General features: G+C 42.3%; 1 protein-coding gene across 1 annotated transcript; it reads left to right on the top strand.

Moving 5' to 3' along the window:
• Positions 1–204: 204 nt before the first annotated feature.
• lrp3 (low density lipoprotein receptor-related protein 3) lies at positions 205–10,739 on the top strand. Its single transcript, XM_014333725.2, has 7 exons — positions 205–861; positions 3,794–3,929; positions 4,009–4,214; positions 4,880–5,496; positions 5,757–6,229; positions 6,404–6,536; positions 6,632–10,739. Exons 1-7 carry the CDS (start codon positions 786–788, stop codon positions 7,439–7,441), a joined length of 2,451 nt encoding a protein of 816 aa, XP_014189211.1. The 5' UTR covers positions 205–785; the 3' UTR covers positions 7,442–10,739.
• The last annotated feature ends 464 nt before the right edge of the window (positions 10,740–11,203 follow it).

Below are 11,203 nucleotides of genomic sequence, written 5' to 3' on the forward strand. Positions count from 1 at the left end.
TTTGTTGTTCAGTGTGCACCATTTGTCATAACTTTACATTTACATAGTACTTTTCTCCCAGCAAAACACTTTTCCAGGTGTATGTGAAACTCAAAATACGTTATTAAATAAAAAGGGACTGTATAATTTATTTTAAAGTCCAACTTGCAGTACAAGAGTTTAACCACACGAGGGCGAAAGTGAAAGGGCATACTCATAAAAGAATTAGAGCACAAGCGGGCGAATGGGAGAAGATTGTTAAGTGTCTTTCCTACCAGAAGCCGTCTACGTAATTCTGTATTTCAGTTCGATATATAAAGTTTCATCTGGAGAAAGAGTGGACAAGGCTTAAGAATTATGTGAGCCACTTTTTTTCATTTAAGATGTGGAAAGCTGAGTCGAGTCAGCCAAAGTTAGAGCGGAAGTCAAGAAAACAAAAAATTTCTAGCTTTGCATCTCAACTGTAATTTTAAACTACAAATCCAAACCCTATATAATCTTGATTTTTATATCTAAGACTATAGTCTATGAGACGTTTAGTTTTATAATGCTGCAAAACTTAACCTTTCCCACGAAGCCTTTATTTTGAAGGGAGTAACAAGAAGCCGCATCGCTAGTTGGAGCTAACTTGATCGTAGCGTCTTGGCTACCGTTGCAAAAGAAGGACACAATGCCTTTTCACGGCAAGGAGGAGCTCTAGCTGTGTCCAAGCTGAACGCAGATGCCGGAGCTAGTGTGGATCGCACAGATGTGGAGCGAACAGCGAAACGCGTGTGGGAGATAATAGCAGAGGTCCCCGCCGGACCATGGGACTGATGGTACTGCCCCTGCTGCTGCCTCTTCTCGGGCTGCTGTGGCTCCGCTGTGCTCTGCTCTGTGCAGGTGAGAAACAACAATGCGTCTCTACGCCGCTGTGATGTTTTAGACGGAGGCTTGTTCTAATTAGTTTAGAAAGCTCTGCCTGTGGTGTTCACGAACACATGATGGCATGCACAAGTGATCCGCATTGCCCGGTGAAATATAAGTGGCCATGCTTTTCTATTTCTTGATCCGTGTTCGCATCTTTACGGGAGATCCGGTAATTTACAAAGCTCCTACTATGATTACATCAGTGACTATCAGAGCGGAGCGTCTCTGTGTTCACACCCGAGCAGCAGCAGTGGGTGTTATTTTGTCTACTACTGTGTGTCTCTGATTAAGTGATCTGATAGATGAAGACGGTTTGTTTTCATTGTTTTGATTGGATGGAGGGAGAGCACAGAGGCTATCGTTGTGCAGAAACCTGCGGGATTATTGATCTGTGGTAGGTAAATGATCACGGTTAGTGTGGAAACATGGACGCGCTTTCGCAAATGTGATACTGCTGCTATCGGCATTACATCACTGCTTCTCTGCAGCCAGTCAACCCCACGGTCCCCTCCTCCCCCCTCCATTGTCATACACTGCACTTAATTGGCATTTAAATAAAGAGGAAGGCTGCTAAAGGGACACAGAGTGAGAGTTTGGAGGTGTGTGTGTGTGATCCAGGTGTTAACATTGTGTGGGGTCGGGGGTTCTGGACTGTGTCTTCATTATGGGGACAGAAAGCCAGTCCAGATAATTCAGGTCTTCAAAAATTAAGATAAAGGGATATGTTCAGGTTAGGTTTTTGGGTTAGACAAGTTGTAGTTAGGGTAAGATCATGAATGTTAAGTCAGGGTGATGTGAGACTGAGGAGAGAAGAGATTTGCACGATTAAAGGGGAACACACCATCCCAACTCAGGAACCTTCAAGCTTTGAGGTTGGCTGATGTGTCCAGTGTGCATGTTGTCCTTATGCCTGGTGCTCCAGCCTGTGTTGCTGTCTGTTCCCCTGTGCTGGCAACCTGTCCAGGATGTCCACGAGTCTAGTCGGATAAGCGGTTTAAAAAGCAAAAAGTCAAAAAAAGAATTGATGTTTTCACACATAAAGTTCTAGGGTGATTGAAGTTGCATGCACAAATACACACACAAGCTGCAACTGCATTCAGTATCTCCACATTTTACCTGAGCTCATGATTATGTGTGGTTTTTGAGAACAATGCAGATTAAAAACTGAAGGGCTTAATGCTGAAGTGCAACCTTAATCCACTTGTTTCTCTCAGGTACGCTTCACTGTAATCAGAGCAGGAAATTAAAAAGGGACATTTACATGCCTTAAAAGCTATAAATGCAATTTCAAATGTTTTTGTAAAAAAACAAACAAAACTTAATATCCCTTTATACACATTTCAGTGAAAGTTTGGCATGGTTTACTCCATTACATTTGTTTGAAAGCTATTAAACTACAGGTTTGATATATGTTAAGCTAGAAAACACACAAATATTATCATCACCACTGAGGTTTACATCACCTAACCCAAGGTAGCTCCTAAAAAAAACTACGGGAAGTTTTTTCACATCTAATAATTCCAGCGTGATGCTAATCAGCCACGGGATCGACATAATAATCTCCTTTAAGGAACATTTTACAGCTGATATTCCTTAATTGTGAATGTAGCGTCAAAACCTATAGATGTAGTTTTCCCACCACTATCTATTAGTGTGTCTTGTGTTGTTACGTTTTGTGTATTCACCTTTCACTGATAAAACACTATTTTAATATTTTGATGACTCTATTGGCGTCTGAGCTGGAGTTGTTCTTGGCTGCAGTGCATTTTGGAGTCTCTGGATGTCATAGAGAAAAGTTTTGCTCCCTGAGCAACTATTGTTGGTGAACTGTTCATGTTCTGTAGTTTAAGCATAAAACAGCAGCTAAATCTTATTTTTTACATCTGTTGGTGAACCAAAAATAGTGAGTTAATGTGAATTTTCTTTCTCTCTCTCTTTCTCTCTGTGATCAGATTTTTCCAGCATCTGAGTTTGAAAGTAGATGAAACACAAACACAGCAGTCAAAATGTGCTTCAGTTCTCTTATTCATTGTACCAAACAACAGCATTGTGTAGCAGCTTGGTCCAGCCCAGTATGTGTAGGTATTTATGTGTGTGCTAAGTTAGTGTGGATAGTCAATATCCGCACTTAAACGATTCCTCCCTCCGCCACCCTGCTTCACTCTGCTGACTTTACTGATTCATCAAGTAAGCCAGAAACAAACAGCACTAAGCAGCAGACTCCCTGCTGTGTGTCAGTGCTGGATCATAGTTGAGCTAATGTTCTGTCTCTGTGGTTCTGGTTAATTAAGAGGCTTGTTAGACAGCGTTTCCTTGCATGTGTTTCATTCTTTCTGTGGCATTAAGCAGTAATGCGATGATTAATGTGCCTGCTCTATATTATTGCTTTCAGCACAAGAATGAAATGAGATACTTCCCATTCCACATTTATGTTGCAGATTATGATGCCGGTAACTTGATCGCTGCGCCTTTACTTAGAAAAACAACAGGATTCAGTGCCTGCACACCACACAGAGGTTTGCGTGTTAGTCCTGGAGCTTTTCCTGGCCTGCTCACACATTTGTGTTGCTCCCTGGAGTAATGGTGTGATGGCAGCAGGAGATGCTGTTGCCTTGGCTGCCAGTTTGGCTGCTGCTTCTGTTTAAAGCTCCATCTGATCAGCGTGGAGCTTCCCCACAATGGCACTAAGGTCATTTGTCTTGTCAGTGAATCGTTTAGTGTTTTTTGTAGCGGTCACAAATAAAAGAATGAGGATAAAACGGTTTATAGAGTGTGGAAGCCAACATTTTGGTAATGCTCGATGTCTGCCAAGTGTTCGTGTTCTTAGTTCTGATGTGCACAAGGAGCATTCAGACCGACCTCCCTAATATGTATGCTGCCATCCCCCCTGTCTTTTTTGAGACAGGCTGCAGCGAGCAGGTGGAGATCCATACAGAGCGGAGGGGTGTGATCTACAGCCCTTCCTGGCCTTTAAACTACCCAGCTGGGGTCAACTGCAGCTGGCATATTCAGGGAGGTCAAGGAGAAGTTATTACCATCAGGTAGAGTCCCTGAAACATACGCTGCATACATATGATATTTCTATAACCGAGTCACCTAAACTCATGTTCCATGCTCCAGTTTCCGTAACTTCGACCTGGCGGAGTCAGGAAAATGCATGGGAGACTGGCTCCTGCTGACACCTACGTGGAAGAGAGAATCCAGGCTATGTGGCTCGGTGCTGCCGCAGCCCTTCATCTCCACCAGGGGACGTGTTTGGCTCTTCTTCCACTCTCAAGCCAACAGCTCTGGGCAAGCACAGGGCTTCCGACTCTCTTACATCAGAGGTAAGCTGGAGAATATTTGCATATTGCTTATCCACTTATCCACACAAACATACCAGAGTGCGTGAAAATATTAGAAATACCTCTACAGTTTAATCCATTAGCAACACCCACTGCAACCTCATTATTAAATAAAATGAAATAAAATAATAAATAAATAAAATAAATAAATAAAATGAATTATCATGTTTATAACATTTACGTAAGGGCCACCTGCTGTATTTTATATTTGAACATAAGCATCTGTTCTGGGACCTCCCCATGCTTCTATGCGCATATGTGGAAAACACGAGGTGGGTAAAGTAGCAGCAGAATCTCTGTGCAGACCAGAGCATGCATCAGTAACAGCAGTTATAACAACATAGAGGTCAAGACGCAGCATTAAAACAGAGATTTAATAAAGCTATAATAAAGTTTTGTGAGGGTTGTATTAATAGAGCTGTTTTGTATGTTTACACACGGTTACTGCTTGGTTTGTTTTGATATGATCATCCACAATACTAATGCATTTTTTTTGTTATGGTTTGTCTTTTTTTAAAAAGCTGAGAAAAGCCTAAAACCTGTGATATTGATTGCAGTTGGACATGGCAGACAGATGAGACTGGCAACTATCTCTTGGGGGGGAAAAAGTGATGTTTTAGCAGCTAACCAGACATATTCTTTTTTAGGTCACCTAGGTCAGAGCAGCTGTCAGTCAGATGAATTCCTCTGTGGGAATGGGAAGTGTCTTCCTCGTTCCTGGAAGTGCAACGGTCAGGATGAATGTGGGGATGCCTCGGATGAACGCAGCTGCTTGCCGACTCCCACTGAGGCGCAGCCGGGCCTCTGCCCCTTTGGCTCTCTGCCGTGCACCGAGGCCCAGTCCACCCGATGCCTGCCCGCGGGCCTGCGCTGCAACGGAGCCCGGGACTGCCATGATGGAAGTGACGAACTGGGTTGCCCTGACACTACTTGTGGCAAACGTCTGGGGAACTTTTATGGCTCGTTTGCCTCTCCCGATTTTTTCCGTGCGAACCGTAGCGGCGACACTGAGCTGAGATGCTCCTGGTTGTTGGACACTCAGGACCCTAAGCCCATTGTTTTGCAGCTGGACCTGCAGCTGGGGCCTGGAGATTTGCTGCATGTCTATGACGGCCTGCTGCAGCGAGCGGAGCATCTGTTACAGGTGTTGTCATATCACAACAACAGGCGGCCCGCCCTGTTGGAGTCGAGCCGGGGACAGATGAGCGTTTTGTACATGGCCCAGCCTCACAGTCCGGGGCATGGTTTCAATGCTACATATCAGGTACTGAGGTTGGCTAATGTTCATTTCATTCATCGTTTATTCTCATCTATCCTTTAAAATTCTTTCAACCTCTTTTTTTTAAAAGTTGTTTAAAACTTTTAATTTGTCAAAAGTTACAGTGTTTTTCTTTTTTTAATCCAAAGTAACTGATTTAGAAACAGTAACTGCTCTTTTTGTTCAGAAAACACAGTCAGTTAAGTATAGTACAAGTTGTCCCTTCTGTGTCTAGACAGTGATGCATTTCTCCTCCATCCTACCAGGTGAAAGGTTACTGTTTTCCTGGCGAGCGTCCCTGCGGCAGTGATCAGGGCTGTTACTCTGAACGGCAGCGCTGTGACGGCTACTGGCACTGCCCATCTGGTCGAGATGAGGAGGGCTGTCCGATGTGTCCAGATGGAGAGTTCCCCTGCGAGGGTGGTACAGGAATGTGTTACCCAGCCTCTGAACGCTGCAACAACCAGAAGAGGTGTCCAGATGGGTCGGACGAGAAGAACTGCTACGATTGCCAACCTGGAAACTTCCACTGTGGGACTAACCTGTGTATCTTTGAGACGTGGCGCTGTGACGGCCAGGAGGACTGTTTAGATGGAAGCGATGAGAGGGACTGCTTGGCAGCAGTGCCCAGGAAAGTGATCACAGCTGCCCTGATCGGCAGTCTGGTCTGCAGTCTCCTGTTGGTTATTGCTCTTGGCTGTGCCCTTAAATTGCACTCTCTCAGGAACCGAGAGTACAGGTGGGCCCTCATTCTGCCACTAAATGATTGTTAAGTCAGAGGAACGCTGGGATGGTGTTGATTGTTGCAGCTGCCAGAAACTGTAGAAGTGAAAGTATTTTTGTGGGTTTTCAAATAGTTTTCCTGATTTTTCCCTAATCCTGCTCTGTTTTTTCCTTCCTCACTCCTTTACAGAGCTTTTGAGACGCAGATGACTCGCATGGAGGCCGACTTTGTCCAGAGAGAGGCTCCTCCTTCATATGGTCAGTTAATAGCCCAGGGTCTTATCCCTCCGGTGGAAGATTTTCCTGTATACAATCCCACCCAGGTAACAAATTCGCACACACTAACAGACACTGGCGACGCTGCATTTAGAGAGAAATGAACTTCAGCGTGTTTCTGTTTTAATCCCCCGTCATCCAGGCTTCAGTGTTACAGAATCTTCGGTTGGCAATGCGCAGGCAGATAAGGCGTCACTCAACTCGCCGCTCCACTTCCTCCTCTTCCAGACGACGTCTAGGCCATCTTTGGAATCGCTTGTTCCGTAGTGGAGGACGCGGCAGAGGCCACGCCCCACTCCTGGATCCCCCTGGACCCACGCAGATCACACTAGGGCTTCACAGCTACCGGACTGTCGGGGAGCAGGGACCTCAGAACAGGGCCATGTCTGCAGGTGGGTCTGACGTAGTGGGTGTGGACCTGCCGGAGAGCCCTGCATCGCCTCTCTCCTTTCATTCAGTGGACAGTCCAGAGGAGGAAGAGGACCTGTCACCTGTCAGCAGAGATGGCAGCAGGGCTGCAGAGTCTTCACCTCCCACTCCTTGCCAGAGTGACTCCTCAGTACAAAGTGGACTTCCTCTCTCCCCCCAGGAAGCCTCTGTACCCCTGTGCCCACCCCGGGCATCTAGAAAATTGGTTCTGGAGCTTGCAGTTAACCTGAAGGGGGTTTCCTTAAGACGTTACTCCCCCTTAGGACCTTTGTCCCCTATTTCACCCCCTGTGTTTCCCAGCAGTTCCCAGACACCATCAACTCAACCTCAACCACAGGGTTCAGAGGTGACTTCACCCACAGAGCCCTTATTTTCCTCTGTGAAACCAGAGGACAGTGACAGCCAGTTTACTGTGAACGTGCCAAGCAGGGATGAGACGAAACCAGAGGCAAGAAGCAGCCTATGCAGGTTCGGCAGAAGCATCAGTGAAGAGGGAGATTTAGGAAGGGAGACGCTGTGCTGAAAAGTTTAGGATGACGCTCTCCTCACTGTCGAGAGCTGGCAATTGCAATATCCGTTCTGATAAAGTGTCCTTGAGATGTGACTCCACCAGAGTCAGAGGTGAGAACCTGTACTTCAGCCTTTCGTTTGAAGGGGGTACAATATGAAACTCAATAAATATCACTCCATTTCATTATTTGAATGCATAAAATGTGCAGTTGCAAACAATTATGCACATGCAGTCTTATCCTAAGACGAATAAAACCAGCATTAGTCGTTCTTCCTGTAAATTGCTTTCTAAAGCTCATGCCAGAGCTTAACTACTTCATTTAAATGCAAACAGATAGCCCCAATTAGCCCGTTATGATATTTACCCTGAATTTGTTCCAAAAGATTAAATCCAGTTTTGGCCACAAGTACTAATACAACCCACTACTGGCAAAATGTATCTGAAATGCCAAAACAGCCTTTATGTCTTTACCCAAAGCCATTATGCACCGCTATATACTGTGAGCCATAACAGCCTAATGAGTGAACACACAAATTGATCTGATCGATCCTCTATTCTTTCTTGTTCCCTTTTATTGTTTATGTTAGTTGTTATTGTTTTATGACATCATTAATATGTCACGGCTGAGTGCATCAATTAAGGATGTTGTTGCTGAAATTTTTTTTTTTTTTTTTTTTTTAAATATTGGTAACAAATCCTGTGATTTGTCCACATCAACCTTCTTAAAGACATAACAGCAGTAAGAAGAGAAATCAGACAAAGCTGTGGACATCGAACAGAATAACACACGAGGTGCACTCGTGGAAGCAGGAGTTTGAAATTCTTATGTATTTATTCATTAGTTAACACATTCATTATTTAACACATTCATTATTTAACACATTCATTATTTAACACATAATTTCTTTATAACATCTTATTTTACACATTGATAAATATGATGATAAATAGATGGAATATTGAGCTGAATATTGACTCTACATTTCCATGAAGAGTCAATATTCAATATTCAGGGATTGTTCAGGGATTTGTTCTTCATGGTTACATAATAACAGACCATTACAGATATCACTGGTTGATTTTGGTCTTGTTGTGCGATTTGTTGACCGTAAGAAATACAGCTTTGAACCGTGTCAGAAAAAGGTTTGATATTTTTTTAAATAGGTTTTTATATTTTCCTGTGGAGAGTTTGATGAAAATAGCACCCCTGGTAGTCTAGGTTACCCTAGTGCAGGCTAGGATAGTTTCTGTCTGAAGGCAGTCATTAAAGCTAGTTTTCCCCTCTGTTTTATAACCTTGTGCTAAGCTAAGTAGGTGCAAGCTATAGTGTATATTTATAATTGAGAATTTGGAAGCTTATCTCCCAGAAAAAATATCAACTTTTCCTTTAACACTTGTGCAGTGTCAGTATTGATTCATCAGACATCATTTTGACCACTTTTAAGAAACATCAAGAACTTATTTATTCACTTTTATCAATTGTAGCTTTAGTTTTTGTCTTCATGTATGATCAGTTTAATATAAGCCAAACTTGGATGAAGATTTACAAAGTGAGTCCAAGAATATTGCCTCTAACTCTGTTCAGCCTCTCATCCGTTTCATAATAAACCAAACCTGTCCCGTTAAACAAAGTCGATCCTTTTAAATGAACCCGACTTTATATATATATATATATGTGTATATGAGTGTTTGCATTGACCTCCATTCAGTGCACTGACTGTATGTGAATGCCCAAGAAACTTTGGAAAGAGGAGCTTCACATGGAAATACTGTTTGTTCGCTGTTCATCCCAGTCGATGACTGGGTCACCGTGGATGTCTGGACTGCTGGTTTATTCTGGTGGAAATTCAAATCTATGCTGTGGAATTTTCTAATACTGGACGCTTAAGCAAAGACCTCTATTTTCAAGTCTTCAGTGGAGACCTGTACAAAGTTTTGCTTTACGTTTCTCTTTCTGCCTTGAAGTTATTGCCTGTTTCTGGGCTGCTTTTTGACACTGGTAACATTTTGCTAATCACTGTTGGACCTTTAAAGAATGTACCAGTCTTCTTTTGTTATAAATATCAGTGATTCCCCCCTCCCACTTGTGCTGCAGGATATTTATACTAGAAGAATAAGAAGCCAATAAGTAGTGTGGGTTTGGAGCAAAAGAGAATTGACCAGAATGCCATTTCGTGTGGAAAAACTAGATCGTTCCTACTGTTTTTTTTCTTTAAAATGAGCTGAATGTGCCATGCTACCCTACAAGTTTTGCCAAGAACAGCTGCTATATGTTATGTGCCATTAGAGATATCTCCATAGTCCTTCCAACTAATTTCTGCCTCATAATCTGTTCTCATCTCCAGTTCTTTCTTTGAAATATCAAAAAATAAGCTAATTATATTTATTTATAGTTTTACAGATGTTTTACTTGTGTTCTCTTGTACGTCTATTTAAAACACATCCGTCCTCATTTAGCTTAAAGTGAAATTGTTTAGCTGCTGTCTGGGGAAAAAAAATGCGTATCTTGCTTTGTGATTTAGAGACATGCATTAAAAACGCCTTAATGGGTTTTCCCTGTTGTTGCAATGGTCAAGGAGGGTTTATGAATCAACTCTGTGGTTTACCTGTTTGAAGAGATTAGATTTGTCTTTGTCTAGACAACACTCTTTTATACATGTCATGTGATTATTAAATATGACTGATCTGGAGGTACAGTGCACTAATATGTCAGAAATCTCAGCTCTGGGATTATTACAGTGAAGAGTAAGAGAAAGGGAACCTTTCAGGTCTTCTTCCATTGTATTTAAGTAGTGATTTATTCAGGATGTAGTCATCAGCTTAAGGAGAGTCATGGTAATTTGGTACAATCTTTAGTGAAATTGTGTTACACTGACTGCTAATGTGGTTAGGTTGATGATTATGACCTGCCAGTTTAGATAAGTGTGTCTTTTCTGTTCCCTGAATTTCAGCGTTTATGCTTTAGCAAAATGTCTTCAGTATGCTTTAGTAATAGCTGTACGTTTGTATAGTTTTGTGCACAGGTAAGCACACTGGATTGTGGCCACTGGAACGTAAAGTTCTGCTGAAAGCTTCTGTCTGATAATATCATCATTAGAGACTTGAGTTTGAAGCTTTGTTCCCTTCACAGGCTGAAGATGATGTTTGTTTCTCACGTTTTGAGAATTATGTTTGTATATTTTGTGCTGCAAGAGAAATGCTGTCATGGCATTGTTGGGTTTGCAGATCCAAAATTCTGTTTAATCTTCTGCTTATCATAATTTTCCTGTGCCTGCAATAAATAAACTTCAAAATTTATTTTCTGGGTTTTTTTTTCTCTTCTTTTTTTAAATTTTTTTTTTTTTTTAACTCGTCGCCAAAAGACCAGTGAGTTAATGTGATGTGTGAGCGTAATGTGCACACAAACTATCCTCATTAGATTGTGCAATGAAAACAAAACATATAATTTGCTTTTCTGTGCTTTAAATGATACAATAACCTGTAAACTGTGGTGGATTGTACCTGGATGAGCTACTACGTCACTCGCATTCTGGTTTTTCATAGTAAAATGTGCTATAGTAAACTGTTGTTGGCATCAAACTACTCAAAGTGCAACCACCAACGTATTACTGGTACATAGTTTATTTTGCACAGTAGTTACCTTTGGCTGATCTTACTTCAAACTGTGAGGTGCAGAGCCACTGCCGGTGGGTCATGAACAACCAGAGGAAAAACAAAACCATTAAAATATGTTAAGAAAAAAAAAATTGCTGAAAACTTGCTAAAACCTATTAT

Source organism: Haplochromis burtoni, unplaced genomic scaffold, assembly GCF_018398535.1.
Source record: "Haplochromis burtoni strain Fernald_Lab_line unplaced genomic scaffold, NCSU_Asbu1 Contig_2, whole genome shotgun sequence".
Classification (NCBI taxonomy): Eukaryota; Metazoa; Chordata; class Actinopteri; order Cichliformes; family Cichlidae; genus Haplochromis; species Haplochromis burtoni.